The sequence below is a fragment of the Zalophus californianus genome, chromosome 8 (genome assembly GCF_009762305.2).
Source record: "Zalophus californianus isolate mZalCal1 chromosome 8, mZalCal1.pri.v2, whole genome shotgun sequence".
Lineage (NCBI taxonomy): Eukaryota > Metazoa > Chordata > Mammalia > Carnivora > Otariidae > Zalophus > Zalophus californianus.
The window spans coordinates 22,211,753-22,226,673 of NC_045602.1; the positions used below are offsets into that span (position 1 = coordinate 22,211,753).

At 59.5% G+C, this 14,921-nt stretch overlaps 2 protein-coding genes across 3 annotated transcripts; one reads left to right on the plus strand and one right to left on the minus strand.

The window, feature by feature from the left end:
• Nucleotides 1-130: 130 nt before the first annotated feature.
• Nucleotides 131-1,904, minus strand: OST4 (oligosaccharyltransferase complex subunit 4, non-catalytic). The gene is made up of 3 exons (XM_027620411.1): nucleotides 1,271-1,904; nucleotides 1,010-1,147; nucleotides 131-367 (listed from the first exon to the last, which is right to left on the minus strand). Exon 2 carries the CDS (start codon nucleotides 1,144-1,146, stop codon nucleotides 1,033-1,035), a length of 114 nt encoding a protein of 37 aa, XP_027476212.1. The 5' UTR covers nucleotide 1,147; nucleotides 1,271-1,904; the 3' UTR covers nucleotides 131-367; nucleotides 1,010-1,032.
• A 284-nt stretch (nucleotides 1,905-2,188) lies between these two features.
• EMILIN1 (elastin microfibril interfacer 1) lies at nucleotides 2,189-14,554 on the plus strand. 2 transcript variants are annotated; one of them, XM_027620396.2, is made up of 8 exons: nucleotides 2,189-7,449; nucleotides 8,398-8,523; nucleotides 8,993-9,213; nucleotides 10,345-12,261; nucleotides 12,635-12,751; nucleotides 13,177-13,194; nucleotides 13,355-13,492; nucleotides 13,848-14,554. In XM_027620396.2, exons 1-8 carry the CDS (start codon nucleotides 7,280-7,282, stop codon nucleotides 14,183-14,185), a joined length of 3,045 nt encoding a protein of 1,014 aa, XP_027476197.1. In that variant the 5' UTR covers nucleotides 2,189-7,279; the 3' UTR covers nucleotides 14,186-14,554. The 2 variants fall into 2 exon arrangements, with proteins under 2 accessions (XP_027476197.1, XP_027476198.1); XM_027620397.2 differs by having other exon boundaries at nucleotides 7,314-7,449; nucleotides 8,321-8,523.
• Nucleotides 14,555-14,921: the final 367 nt, after the last annotated feature.

The following is a 14,921-nucleotide window of genomic DNA, read 5'->3' on the forward strand; positions in this document are numbered from 1 at the left end:
CATGTGACAACCATAATTCCTTGGAATGCCAGCCACACTCTTCTGAGGCATCGCAGAGCATCACCTTGAGACAGGACAAAGCAGGAACCTGCTACCCCATCCCTCCCTCCACAGCACAAGATTTTGGGACCACAAAGAAATATATCTATATTTTTATATTGGGGGGAGTAGAAAAGAAACCCCTATACTGGGCCCTACTCAGTAACAGCTTCTTGTTCCATAGGGTTAAGGAAGACTTTGAGGAAATAAAAGTTGTTTGGAAAAATCCAGGTGTAGTTGCTTTGTATGCTGTGATGGGTAGAGGGATGAAGTGAAGTGTGAAGGCCCCTCATACCCTCCATCTTGCCTCAGACTATGTCCTGGAACCCTAGAAAAGAGGGGGAAAGACCCAAGGTAAGGAAAATGCTGCAGCTTTCCTCTGGGGAAATCTTTCAGGCATCAACTCCCATCCAGCCTGTCCCCCCTTTACATTTTTGACCCACACTTAAGGTTCCCCCACACCCCACCTTTCCGTAGGACTTGGGTCTCCAGTAGCCAACCGCTAACTCAGTGCCCCTTGCCCCAGAACACGGAAATAGAATTCTACATCTTTACAACCACGCACACACACACAGGAACAAATTCAGCCCAAACAACCTTAGAGAAGTGAGAACTACTTAAGTGAAGAGCCCAAATCCTCATACTTGGATGGCATCCTCAGCGCCTTTATTCCTACCGGTGTCAGTGCCTCCTTGTAGCCAAACCCGCAACTTGGGCATGGAGGTACCATGAAGACGGGGGCTGAGGAAGATTAGGAAACTCACCCCCATTCTAGCAGGGAGCAGTTTAACGGGGAGAGGGCAGGGCACTGCAAGGCTCTCCCTACTGTGTGCAGATAAAGGGGCTCAGTTCTGGACTGTATCATGCTTGGCCCGACACTTTCTGATTCTAAGTTTCGAACCCTGCAGGCCCTGGCGCGGCCTCGCCACTCCACTCTCCGGGGGCTGGGCGCTAAGCCCCGGACCGTTACCTGGGGCGGAGAAAGCGCCACTTTCATTCCTGCTTCTTGGGATTGTTGACGGCCACGTAGTGATAGAGAACGACAAGCAGGAAGAGCGACACGCCCAGCATGTTGGCGAAGATGGCGAGCTGGACGTCTGTGATCATCCTGCGGAGAAGAGGAAGGACTGAGCCCGAGGCCCGCGCACTCCTCGCCCAGGCCGAGACCCGTCCTCGCCCCCAGGACCAGCCACCGCCGAAGCGCCGTGGAGCCCGCTTGCGTGCCTCTCACCTGATCAGCTGGGCTCCCCGCGATGCGGTCTGCGTACTAGCTGAAGGTAGGAGTCCCGGCCCGGAAGTTGGTAGCGCGAGCGCAAGCCCAAACCAGGCACTTCCGGCCTGCCGCTCGGTCGGAACGGGCTCTCTAGCCCCGCCGTCTCGCCTGCTCCCCGCGGCGCATCGTAAGGGGCGGGGTCTCGGGGGGGTGCTGCGGAGGGACGGCCCCCCGTAGGGGGCGGGTGAGCCGCGGACGCGCGCCTAGGGCCGGCGGGAGGCAGCTGGCCGCAGCTGGCGCGGCGGGGGACCCAGCTGACCCGTGGCCGCCTCCCCAGAGCCCAGCGGCGGGCGAGGGTGCGGCGGAGTGGCGGGGTGAGAGGCTCGGCCCGACCCCTAGACTCCGACCCCCTTTCCTGCCCTGGCCCCCCGCGTTGCTGCCCACCCTCCGCTTCCCGGCTCGGCCCAGCCAGGTGCTTCCTTTGAGCCCTGCCCTCAGGGTCCCCTCCCTGGCCCCGGCAGCAGAGAGGGGGGTGAGAGGCGGTGCAGAATGGGGAGAGAGCTGGGGTGGCCGGGTGCTCCTCTCCTCGGCGCCCGCCTTTTTGCCCCACAGCAGCCAAGTGGAAGGATCCTGCCTGTGATCTGACCGGTGCCTCCCTAACTCGGGCTCCCTGCACCCCACCCCCGGAGGTGGGCGTCGGAAATAGGGCGGATCCTCCCGGAATCAAAACCCAAACCGTGGGACTTGAGCCAAGTGGGAAATCACCCCCCGGATGTGAGGGAGGGGGGCGGGGGGAAGGGCTGGGACGAGCAAGAGGGGTTAGTGGGTCCTGAGCAGAGTGGATCACTGAGGAGAAAGAAGACTGTGGGTAGATGTCTGAGGGTCTCTGGTGAGGGGAGAGGCACTGGAGCTCTACAGCCCTCTGCCGCAGGGAGATCCTACTCCCCCCTCACTGCTTGCTTTCGCTCAGCTTCACCATAAATGGGAACGGCACAGAGCCAGGCTGGGGCCGGGGGCTGGGCTGTTGCTCTGGAGCTGTCAGGGGTAATGGAAGCCAGTTGCTTTGCGGTAGAGGGGGGCCAGGGCTCAGGGGACGCCTCTGCTTCTCTGAGCCAAGGAAAACTGCAGGAGCTGCTATGGGACTGCAACAGCTGGGGCAGAGGACTGTCTTGCTGCCCGTGTGCACCATGAGCCAGGGGTGCACTAGCTCAGAGCTGGCTTCCCTGGCCTGGGACCATCGGTTTGTCCTCCATGCTCCAGCCCAGTGACTCCTAAGCTCAGTCTCGGCCTTTAGCAGTCTGTAATTCCCCTGGCCTCCCCCATTTCACCCCCCAGCCTCCACCCAGTATTTCCCAGAAGTTTCCTATTTAGAATCTCAAGCCCATGTTCCCTCCACATAATAGTGAAACCCCAGGCGTGTACTTCCTCATGTGTCCCTCAGAGAGTGGTCTGTTCCCAGCTCTGCTGTGGGAGAATGAGGGTCTGGGTCTTAAAGGATTACACACATTATGCTTTGTGGCTCCTGGAAATTTGAAGCAGATCCAAATCCAACCAGACACTTAGATCTACTGTTAAGACAGAACTAGACCCTGGAAAGCCGACTTTCTAGCCTGCAAATGACATGGGGGGAGGCCTTGGAAGTGCTTCAGATTTCCAAGGCAGTCCTGAAACAACTGACCAGAGACTTTCAGAGCTAAAGGGGGCCTTCAAGATCATTTTACAAAGAAGGAAACTGAGGCCCAGAAGGTAATTGATTTGACCAGGATTCTACGAATGGTTTGAAATCGTCACCTGAGCCGCTTTCCTCTATTCTACTCTCCATGTCCGACTGTGGGCTCGATGGGTTATCCTGGGGTCAGGGACAAGAGGAAAGGGGTTTTAGAACCATCCAGAAATATCCTTCACCTCCCAGAACGTGCTGTGCCTAGGCCAGCGACTCCTTATCAGCCTTGACGAGGTCATTTGGCCTCCTGCCTGGAGGAGCTGAAATTAAAAATGGTCCCCAGGACTAAACTAGACTCAGCTAAGAACTAACAAAGCTTGAAAAAAGCTTGGGTGGAAAAAGTATGTGGGAAGTGAGACAGGCAAAGCCTCACCCTTGGGGGAATTGGAAGACAGCGAGAATTTGGGGGAGGGGCATATGTGGAGTTTAATCTCTGCAATTAGTGTGACATTTTCAAGGAGAAGACATGAGTTTAGGATTAGGCTAAGGAGTGAAAAAGCAACAAGAACTGGGAAAGGGGCCTGGGCCCTGAGTCCAGAGAGGTTGGCTCTTAAAGTAGTATACCTATGGGAAGGGGTGGAAGGAAAAGGAAAATGCGCATTTGAGCAGGAGTGGACGGGGTCCTCTCAGGATTGAAATCCCATCTACGCTTTGCATAAACCAAGGCCCGATTCCTATTATTCTCCATTTTTTCCCTCCCAACATTCAGTCCTCTGACAGAGGGCATTAGACATGAAATGCTCCTTACCGCAGGTGCCCCCGGTGATCCCAGCCTCTGCACATGAGCTCCTTGCTCAGCCGCTGGTGGCTGACCGGAAGTGTTAGTTGCCCAGTATAGCCAAGATTTCCCATTGGCCCTAGACCCTTGACAATCCCCTATCTTGGAAAGGTTATAAAGTAGATCTCGTCCTAGTGCCCCTACGGACTTGGCCATTTTTGATCTCGGGAATTCTCTTGCCAATCGCTTTGGAAATTTGTGGCTACTCGTCAATACCACCGCCACCACCCGTGCATTTTCTCTAATCTTCGTCTCCATTGTGGCCTGCTTGCCCAACACCTCAGGCCTCCCCAGTGAACCCAGAGCCACCGATTTATTTGAGGTATCACAAACATTCATGTCAGCCCTCAGGTCTTGGCTCCTGATTACAGGACTGAATGAAATGCAACCTACTGCAATGGTATTTTAAAGCCAACATTTTTGGCTTGACACACTTAAAATACAACAGAGTTTTAGTATATGTGCTGCCGAAGCAAGCACGAAATACAACAGAGTTTTAAACTTAAGGGAGGCACCCATTTAAACTTAAGGAATGAGTGACAACCAGGCAGTGACTAGATGGCTGGGATGACTTTTCAGGTTGTCAGAGGCCCGCCGAAGGGAGAGAGCGGGGCAAGAACTGAGAAAGAAAACTGCAGCAGCCAGGGCAACCTGCAGTGGGTTGGTTTACTGCCAGGGCCAGGGCCAGGGCCTAGAACCGATGCAGAGACCAGGGACAACGCTGCAACCTTCCACTGACAGCAGCTCTCAGATCAGGATCTCCTGGGACTGTTTCCTTCAAGTCTTCCCGTGTGCCAATCCCCACACTCCTATGGGGCAGCTGCAAATTTCCGTTTCTGTGGATTCCAGCATTCGCTTTCACCATCCTTTCTTTTCGCCAACATTTCTCCCAGCCACCAAGATCACATACTGGGCCAGAGGACCTCAGAGGCAGGTCACACAGAGTCACATTAAAGACTTGGTGGCATCCTTTTTCATGGCTTCCAACTATTGCCCTGCACATGGTTCCCAGAAGCAAGACCCACATCTCTGACCGTCTCCTGGATACTTACTGCCACCCAGCTATGTTACTCTCATCTGAAACTCAGTATGTCCAGACTAAGGTCGTCTTTCTTCCAAAGCTGTTCCTCATCTCAACTTCCCCATCCCAGCTCCAACCCCAGAATCTTCTGTGATGCCTCCCTTCCTCTGGCCCCTCATTACTCGGGCAGTCCCCAAGCAACCACAGCCTTCTCTTTCCAGGCTGCATCACTCTGCAGTGTAGAATGTCGAAGGCACCCCAGACAGTAGCCAACAGACCTCCGGCGGAGTCGTGGCATTGGTTTCCCGGTGATAACACAACGTAAGGGAGGAGGTAGAACCAGCGTCCTTGTGGCCTGAAACCCTGTCCGTTGCTCTTGCCCACCATGTCTTCTTTCTGAAGGCGTACCGAGCTCCCACTCAAAAACTTGTAATCCAAGCTCTTAACCAGTCCTCTGGGCCTCTCCCCGATTTTTCCACAATTGACTTCTCTGACTTTCTGTCCCACTTCTTCCTGACACAAATAAGAGCCCTTACCAAGCATTTACCATGTGCCAGGCACTATTCTAAATGCTTTATGTGTATTAACTTAATCCTCACAAACTTAGGAAGGAGGGTGCTGTTATGATTCCCATGTTGAGGAATGAGGAAACTGAGGCAGGCCTCTTTCCCCAGTCTGCAATCTCTCCCCTCCCCCATCTCTGTGCTTCACTTTTTTCCCCCAACACTGTTCAGCCTCTCTCTCTCTCTTCCAACGGCCCTCCTCTGAGCCCCCCGAGCATCCAGCTGTCTTTCCCCTCCCCTTGCTCAGAACACATCACCCACTCGTCTGGCCCCCGTGGCATGCCGTCTGTCCTGCTTTGTGTTGGTTGCTTCGGTGCCTGTGTGCCGTTCCCCAGCGGTCCCAGGCGCTCCTTCCAGAGTGTCACACAGGCCTTTGCTCCCCGGGCACCTCCACGGAGCCTCCACACAGCACGCTCACCTCCCTTCTGTCTGGTACTTCTGCTTCGCTCTCACGAGCCAGCGCCGCACCACACGGGGACACCTAGGCCTGAGTACCGTGTTGAGGCCAGATGGTGAAGGCGGGGGCCAGCTGACAGATTCGGACTCCTCTCAAGAAGAGCTTTCGGGTCAGGCTGGTGGTTGAGCGTGACTGAGTTCCTTGCCTGCTGCAGAGGCCTCCAAGGCTTGCCTCCAGGCTGGGGAAGGACTTCCTTTGGGCTCCATAGATACAGATACCACCCGGTCTGCCTCGCTCCTTCAACTCCCCCACTTACGGCCTGACCTTCACCAAGACAAGCCTGAAACCATACTCATTTGGTTTTTTTTGAGAATGAGTCTTTCTCCTCTTGCCCATGTCCTCTCCGTGCCTGACAGGAGGCTGCGCCCTCGTTTCCAGATTCCTTTCTTCCTCTTCTAGTTTCTCCGAATGTCCTGCCTGCCTCAGTGGAGTCCTCTTCCGTCTCCCCGCTGGCCCAGTAGCCCTCTGTCCTCACCTCCTTCTTTGTCCCAGGTCACTGACCTAGGTACGGAGATCCTAATCAGAGCCCTGCTCTTGGCTTGCCCGGACAGGTTACTCTCCAGCGCGGGGCCTCATTGTTCGCATCTGTAAAAGGAGGCAGCTGGACTAGGTAGTGAGTGATGTCCTGCTGGAGCCCTACGAGTTCATTCTCCCTTTTACAGTCCTCCCCTCCTCCTCTCCCCTCCTGGCTCCCCTCTCGGGTCTTCTCTCCCCGGGGAGGCTTGCCCTAGCCCCGGGGGAGCTGTGGCCCCAGCTCCCGGTCCCTGTCTAGGCAAGCAGCCCTGGGCCTCCTCCCCAGCCCTGGCCCCGGCTCCACTCCATGTGGCCCGTCTGAGAGGCTGGCCCCAAGCCTGGCGGCAACTCCACATTTCTCTGTTTTTCCTTTTTTTTCCCTCTCTTTCCCGGAGTTAACAAGAAGCAGATGTGGCGCACGATGGTTGGAGAGGTGGGGGGAGGAAGGGGGAGGCTGGACCGCCAGCCAGACAGGGGGGAAGGGAGTGAGCAAGAGAGGGAGGCGGGAGGCCAGGGCCCGCCCCACAGCCACTCTTGCGCCTCTCAACAGCCACAGGGGCAAAGCCCTGTCACCTCCAGGATCCGGTCATTGGGGAAAACAGATAGGGAGACCAGAGGAGGGCCAGCTGGGGCGAGGGGGTGGAGGCCCAGGAAGCAGCATCTGAGAGGGGCAGGGACCAGGCACAGGAGGCCAGGGGGCACAGAGAACAAACTCCCCTCAGAAGTGGAGAATAGGAGAGCGGAAGGAACCAAGGGAGGGACGGACAGGAGCCTGAGGAGGAAAGAGGAGGGGGAGAGGGGTCAGGCCAGGCGGCCGAGAAGGAGGCGTGTGGCTGGGGGCTGCCGCAGGAAGCTGGGGACAGGCACCGGCCAGCGCTGTCCCTTGGAGCAGCGGCATCCCCTACGGCAGACAGAGGCGCCAGCGGTCAGGCCGGGATGTGCCTCTGAGGGCCACCGCGGAGCGCCCCCACCATGGCCCCCGGCACCCTCTGGAGCTGCTACCTCTGCTGCTTGCTGACCACAGCCGTGGGGGCAGCTAGCTACCCTCCCCGCGGTTATAGCCTCTACACGGGGGCCGGGGGGGCCCTCAGCCCTGGGGAACCCCAGGCCCAGAGCGGCCCCCGGCCTGCCAGCCGCCACAGGTAAGAGTCTGGGTCCCAGCCCAAGGCTGGACGTGGGTGGGAGGGTGGGTCAGAAGGGGGCTATCCTGGCCCCCACCTTGGCTACCCTCCCCGGGGCTGTATGCCCTAATGCGGGGAAGAGGGGGAGAGGAAGCCCAGCCATCAGGTGGCTCCGCACAAGCCCACCTTCCTGCAGAGCATTTCTAGGGCCCCCTAAATAGATAGGTCCCCCTCTAACCTCAGGGAGACCTGTAGTTGGGTGCCCAGGGAAACGACCCTGAGGGTCCTGGGCCAGGCCTTCCTGCAAGCTGCCGGCTGTGTACCAGCCTGGTGTCCTCCGGCAGACCTTTCTTTATCCCTTCCTCGGGCTTCATGGGCCCATCCAGTGATCTGTGATTCTTTCTTGACACCACTCCTGCTCTGTTCCGTTGGGCTCTCCAGCCGGACACAGATCAAAGGCCAGCTTGAATGGGGCCAAGAGTGTAGAACGCAAGCCCCAAAGGGGGCAGGGCTCATCAATGGCTTATTCTCTACTTAACCCTGAGCTGGACCCCTGCCTGCCCTGTCCTCTCCCCTGAGGGGTGGGTGGAAGCCAGCGTCCAGGGGATCACCAGAGGGACCCAGCCAGCTGGCTCAGACAGGCCACGCCAAGCTGGGGATTGACACAGAAAGGGACATGAATGAATGTGTGAATTCAGAGGCTCCCTAGGACCCCCCAGCCTTGAGGATTGACTTCTTATAGTTACGGTTTTCCATTCTGTGCCTCCTCTCGCGGTCTTGAAAAGTCCTTACCGACTCCCACTGCTCAGGAAGGCGTGGGGGCAGCTGCCCCTGCCAAAGCCCTGGCTCCCACTGGTCCCCGGGGGCCCTGCATCTTTTAACCCTCCCTCAGCCCCTCTGGTAGCCCCTGGGTCCTCCTCTGGGGCTCGTGTCTCTGGCCCTTGGGCCCAGGTGGGGTTGTGCCTACAGGAACTGGTGTGCCTATGTGGTGACCCGGACAGTGAGCTGTGTCCTTGAGGATGGAGTGGAGACCTTCGTCAAGCCTGACTACCAGCCCTGTGGCTGGGGCCAGCCCCAGTGTCCCCGCAGCATCATGTGAGCTCCAGCGCTGGGGAATGGGTACTTGGTGGGGGCTGGGCTAGGGCAGAAGGAGGGCAGCCAACTCAGGGAATTTCTGCAAAGCAGGTAGCCAGGGGCAGGACCAGGGCCTTCAGTCAGAGCCATTTTGAGACGACACCGAGGCAACAGTTTGGGGCGGATACTGAGGGCAAAGTCACCCGGACCACCCCACCAGGCCCCAGATGCCTTCTCTGGGCTGAGTCAGGCTCAAAATGAGGAGTTCGAGGTTCCAGCAGAAGATAGGGGGAGGAAGAACAGGGATTTGGCCTTTGGCCAGCAAGCTGACAGCTGTCAACTGAGCACGGCCACATGCCGGACAGTAAGGGGGACTCAGCCTGAGGGACAGGCCTTGTCCACCACCAGCAGCTGCCCATCTCTGAGGACATGACCCAGGGTCGCTGCCAGTACAGGGAGGAGTAAAGAGGCCTCCCTCTGCCTCTCCCAGGTACCGCAGCTTCCTCCGCCCTCGCTACCGAGTGGCCTACAAGACCGTAACGGATATGGAGTGGAGGTGCTGTCAGGGGTATGGGGGCGATGACTGTGCTGAGGGTCCCGCCCCGCCGCTGGGTCCTGCACCTACCACACCACGGCCCCGGCCCCGGCCCGCCCGCCCCAACCTCTCTGGCTCCAGTGCAGGAAGCCACCTGAGTGGACTAGGTGGGGAAGGTGAGTATGGGAGCCACTGGGGAGAGAAGTGGGAGCTGATGCTGGCTGGAAAATGTGGGGCCAGGCTGCCAAGGGTGAGAGCTCCATGCTCCAAGTCAGAAGAAGGGGACAGAAGGGAGTAAGTGAGACCCCTGAGATTCTCTGCCTGTGCGTTCACTGTGTGTGTAGTGTGTGTGTGTAGTGTGTAGTGTGTGTGTGTGTGTGTGTGTGTGTGTGTGTGTGTGTGAGTCAGAGAGAAACAGAATGAGAGATCAAGAGAGAAAGAAGGCAGAGAAAGAGAATGTGCTCACACACGCCCACACGTGGCCGAGATACTTCCCAGTTGGGAACGGCTTTGGGAGGAAGGGGGAATTCCTTCGAAAAGCTTGGTCACCAAGGGGATAGACCGTTCAGACTACAAGTCCTAGAATGCACCGCACCCGACTACAGGTCCCAGGCCCCTCGGTGGCCTCTGGAGACTGCAGGTCCCAGAATGCAGCAGTCCCTGTGGCCTCCTGGAGTGTGCGTGCGCGCTGGGCACTGCGGACGTGCTGTGTTTGCCTGCCAGGGAGATAGTCATGCTGTAATGATGAAAACAGGAACTTCTGGCTGACTCTCCCACCTTCCAGCCAGAGCCCCCGCAGTCTTCCCGTGGAACCTCGTCTGTCCCTGGGGTGTTATGGAGAGACGTTGCTCGGAATAGCCACTGTTGTGGGGCCCACAGTGCTTCCCCACATTCCCATTTCACAGATGAGGAAGCAATTTCTGAAAGACATTCTGGACAGTAGACTTGGTGGTCAGATGGATGAGCTGGGTTTGAAACTTGGCTCTGCCGCTTGTTAAACTTGTAATCCAGGGCCCAGTTCCTTAATTTCCTCTGGTTCTCTTTCTCACGGTCCACCAAATGGGAAAAGCTGCCGTGTCTGTCCAATGGAGTCTATTTTAAGGGGGGAAAAGCCATGGTACGGTTTTGGCCTAGAGGCATTCAGTAAATGGAGTTTCCTTCCACCTTTTCTTGCCCAAAGTACCCAGCTAAGGAGTGGCCAAATCAGCGAGGACCTCGTGTTGGAGATGGGGAGAGCAGGCCCTGGGAGGTAGGCACTGAGCCCTGAGGTCCGGCCCCCGTGCCTGATGCCATCCCCTCTCTGCCAGGTCCTGGGGACTCAGAGAAGGTGCAGCAGCTGGAGGAGCAGGTGCAGGGCCTGACAAAGGAGCTGCAGGGCCTCCGAGGTGTCCTGCAGGGACTGAGTGGGCGCCTGGCCGAAGACGTCCAGAGGGCTGTGGAGACGGCCTTTAACGGGAGGCAGCAGCCCGCAGATGCGGCGGCCCGCCCCGGCGTGCACGAAACCCTCAGTGAGATCCAGCAGCAGCTGCAGCTCCTGGACAACCGCGTCTCCACCCACGACCAGGAGCTGGGCCATCTCAACAACCATCACAGCGGCGGCGGCGGCGGGGCCCTGGACCCCACCCCGGCCCCTCCGGGCCCCAGTGAGGAGCTGCTGCGGGAGCTGGAGCGGCGGCTGCAGGAGTCCTGCTCGGTGTGCCTGGCGGGGCTCGATGGCTTCCGCCAGCAGCAACAGGAGGACAGAGAGCGGCTGCGGGCCCTGGAGAAGCTACTGGCCTCCGTGGAAGAGCGGCAGCGGCAGGTCCCCGGGCACGCTGTGGGCCGCAGGCCCCTTCAGGAGTGCTGCCCTCCCGAGCTGGGCCGGCGGCTGGCTGAGCTGGAGCGGAGGCTGGATGTAGTGGCCGGCTCGGTGACAGTGCTGAGCGGGCGGCGAGGCACCGAGCTGGGAGGAGCGGCGGGGCAGGGGGGCCACCCCCCAGGCTACACCAGCTTAGCGTCCCGCCTTTCTCGCCTGGAGGACCAATTCAACTCCACTCTGGGTCCCTCAGAAGAACAGGAGGAGGGCTGGCCTGGGCGGCCTGGGGGCCTGGGCCACTGGCTGCCTGCTGCCCGGGGCCGACTAGAAAAGCTGGAGGGACTGTTGGCCAACGTGAGTGGGGTGCTGGGTGGGCGGCTGGATCTGCTAGAAGAGCAGGTGGCAGGGGCCGTGCAGGCGTGCGGGCAGCTCTGCTCTGGGGCCCCTGGGGAGCAGGACTCCCAGGTCAGCGAGATCCTCAGTGCCTTGGAGCGCAGGGTGCTAGACAGCGAGGGGCAGCTGCATCTGGTGGGCTCAGGCCTGCACAAGGTGGGAGCAGCCGGGGAGGCCCAGCAGGCTGCACTGGAGGAACTGCAAGGGGTCGTGGGCCAGCTCCAGGGTCGCATGGACGCGCAGGACGAGACAATTGCAGAGTTTGCACTGCAGCTGAATCTCACGGCCGCACGGCTGGGCCAACTGGAGGGACTACTGCAGGCCCGTGGGGATGAGGGCTGTGGGGCCTGTGGCGGTGTCCAAGAGGAGCTGGGCCGCCTTCGGGATGGTGTGGAGCGCTGCTCCTGCCCCCTGTTGCCCCCACGGGGCCCTGGGGCTGGCCCAGGTGTTGGGGGGCCAAGCCGAGGGCCTCTGGATGGCTTCAGTGTGTTTGGGGGGAGCTCAGGCTCAGCCCTCCAGGCCCTGCAAGGAGAGCTCTCGGAGGTTATTCTCACCTTCAGCTCTCTCAACGACTCACTGCATGAGCTCCAGACCACTGTGGAAGGCCAGGGTGCTGATCTGGCTGACCTAGGAGCCACCAAGGACCGCATCATCTCGGAAATTAACAGGCTGCAGCAGGAGGCCACAGAGCATGCCGCGGAGAGTGAGGAGCGCTTCCGAGGCCTCGAAGAGGGACAGGCACAGGCCGGCCAGTGCCCCAGCCTAGAGGGGCGATTGGGCCGCCTCGAGGGAGTCTGTGAGCGGTTGGACACAGTGGCCGGGGGACTGCAGGGCCTGCGCGAGGGCCTTTCCAGACATGTGGCGGGGCTCTGGGCTGGGCTCCGGGAAACCAACAGCACCAGCCAGACACAGGCAGCCTTGCTAGAGAAGCTGCTGGGGGGGCAGGCAGGCCTGGGCAGGCGGCTCGGTGCCCTTAACAGCTCCGTGCTGCTCCTGGAGGACCAGCTTCACCAGCTCAGTCTGAAGGACTTCACTGGTGAGGGGGCAAGAGGAAGCATGCAGTGGGAGGTGGGGGGACCCCTTTCAAGTCCTTTCTTTCTCCTTCCTTCCTCCACAACAGCCAGTCTTAACCTTATATACTTTCTCCTTGCTCTGCCCAGCATGAATTACAGACCCACCACTGTCCTGGGGGTTGGTTTGTCCACAAGAGATGACCCAAGTTCCCAGCTCCCCACTCTCCCCGGGCAGCTCATACAGGCCAGTGGGTAGGGGTGGGGTGCTGCTCTGACAGCCAGGTATCCAGCATGGGCAGCAAGGAGCCCCACCAACCTGCCCATGGACCCACAACCTTCCTTGTCCTTTGGAAACTCCTTTTATGGCTTTCCCTCAACTTAATTTTGTCACTGTAGGGCCTGCGGGTGAGGCTGGGCCCTCAGGGCCTCCTGGGATACAGGGACCACCAGGCCCTGCTGGACCTCCAGGACTTCCAGGCAAGGAGGGACAAAGGGGGCCCATCGGGCCACCAGGTATGTGAGCTGAGGTTCCTACCGCAGCCAGGGCTCCCCACACCTCTAGCAGCCCTAGGCTTGACATTCATTCCATTCTGAACTTGACAGAGAAGGGAGGAAAGGGGCAAGGAGTTGGGGGGGTGGGGAGTCCTACATGGCTGACAGTGACTAGGAGCTGGGACAGTCACTATATGGGCTAGTTGGATATGGTGGCCTTAGTGCTGTATTGAAGACTAAGGCTGAGCTCACAGGGCTATGAAGGGTGTGAAAGGCTGGGGGCTAGTTGAACTGGATGGGCCCTATTCTTCCTTTTCTTGATACCCCCATTCCTGCTTTGGAGTCTATGTGACACCTAGCACATCTAGAGAGACGCAGCAGATGTTTGCTGAGTGACTTAGTGAGAGCTGCCCCACTTCTCACTCCTCCCTCTCCTCTTCCCACAGGTCCCCAGGGAGAGCAGGGTAAGTTCCTTTCATTCGGTGCTGGAGGGAGTGGAACTGAACTAGGGGTTGGAGGATGGAAGGCCTCAGGCAGCCCTGGAGGGAGAGACCCAGGAAGGGAAGGGGGCCAGGCAGCTCTGCACTGAGCATGCACTCTGACCCCCACCTTACCCCTACCCAGGAGTGGAGGGGGCACCAGCAGCCCCCGTGCCCCGGGTGGCCTTTTCAGCTGCCCTGAGTTTGCCACGGTCCGAACCAGGCACAGTGCCCTTCGACAGAGTCCTGCTCAACGATGGGGGCTACTATGATCCAGAGACTGGTAAGCCTGGAAGCAGGCTGGCTGGGCAGTGATATGTTCTCATTCTTGCGCCCTCGGGCAAGGGGAATCTTTTCATGCTCTGGTTTGGGGAGACCCCTATTTCCTTCATTTATTCATTCTCACCACAGCTTGGGCTAAGGGTGGGGGGAAGGAGCGCTTCTTTCTTGGAGGCCTGGGGCTGCCGTAATGAACAAAACACCCAATTCCCTGGCGTGGTGGAACTTACATTCTAGTGGAAGACAGGTGACAAGACCCAGCAGGTCTCTCCTTAGTCCAGGAGTTCTGGGAGGGCTCCCCAACACCTCCCTGGTCCCTGCCACCTGTCTCCCCTCCTGACTGCCATCCTTGTCCCCAGGCGTGTTCACAGCGCCCCTGGCCGGGCGCTACTTGCTGAGCGCGGTGCTGACCGGGCACCGGCACGAGAAAGTGGAGGCCGTGCTGTCCCGCTCCAACCTGGGCGTGGCCCGCATAGACTCTGGTGGCTATGAGCCTGAGGGCCTGGAGAATAAGCCAGTAGCTGAGAGCCAGCCCAGCCCCGGCGCCCTGGGCGTCTTCAGCCTCATCCTGCCTCTGCAGGCTGGAGACACGGTCTGCATCGACCTGGTCATGGGGCAGCTGGCGCACTCGGAGGAGCCGCTCACCATCTTCAGCGGAGCCCTGCTCTATGGGGACCTGGAGCTAGATCAGGTGTAGACAGGGGGCTGGGCCCGACCAGCCCGAAGTGTCTACGCCGGCCAAAGAGCCAGCGGGGGTGACGGGGTTCCGTCCTGGCACTCCAGCCCTAGGCGAGCCGCCGTCCCGTACCCTCTGTGGCACAGGCGCCCAGAGCACTCCTCTCCATGGCCTGAGTGCGCCGGGTCGGGGACTCTGGGGTCCCCTCGTCCAGACTTTTGGCCTGCTCGCCGTCCCCTGCAGGGCCCAGACTGCGGAGGAGCCAATCCTCGCACCCTCGCAGCTCCTCCAGCGGGTCTCTAGGCCGATGCAGGGCTCTCCCGAGGGGCTCCGGCCCCCATCGCCATACTAAACTATTCAGGAATAAAGACACTTGGTTTTTCTAAAAAAGAAAACAAAACAAAAGAAACTGTGTGCTCCAGTATGTGTTCAAGGGTAGAGAGAAGTACAGAGGGGCCGGGGTAAGGGGGGAGCCCTGGGTTCCCTAACCTGATCGCCCCCACCTCCCGGCTCGGTGGCTCTGTGCGCGCTTGCCGTGCACCCGCCTGCGGAGAGAGGGGCCGGCTGCTTTGGGCCGCGGCCCGGCGCTCCTCCCCCGAATGCCCGTTCCGCCGGCGTCCGCCAGGGGGTCCTGGGAGCCGGCCCCCGTCACGTGACCTCCGCCGCTCACCTAGCAGCCCCTGCTGCTCGGCGACGGAGGCGGGGCCTCGAGCTGGGATTGGCTGGACCTCGGGGGCGGGGCGCAGACGGCGCGAGC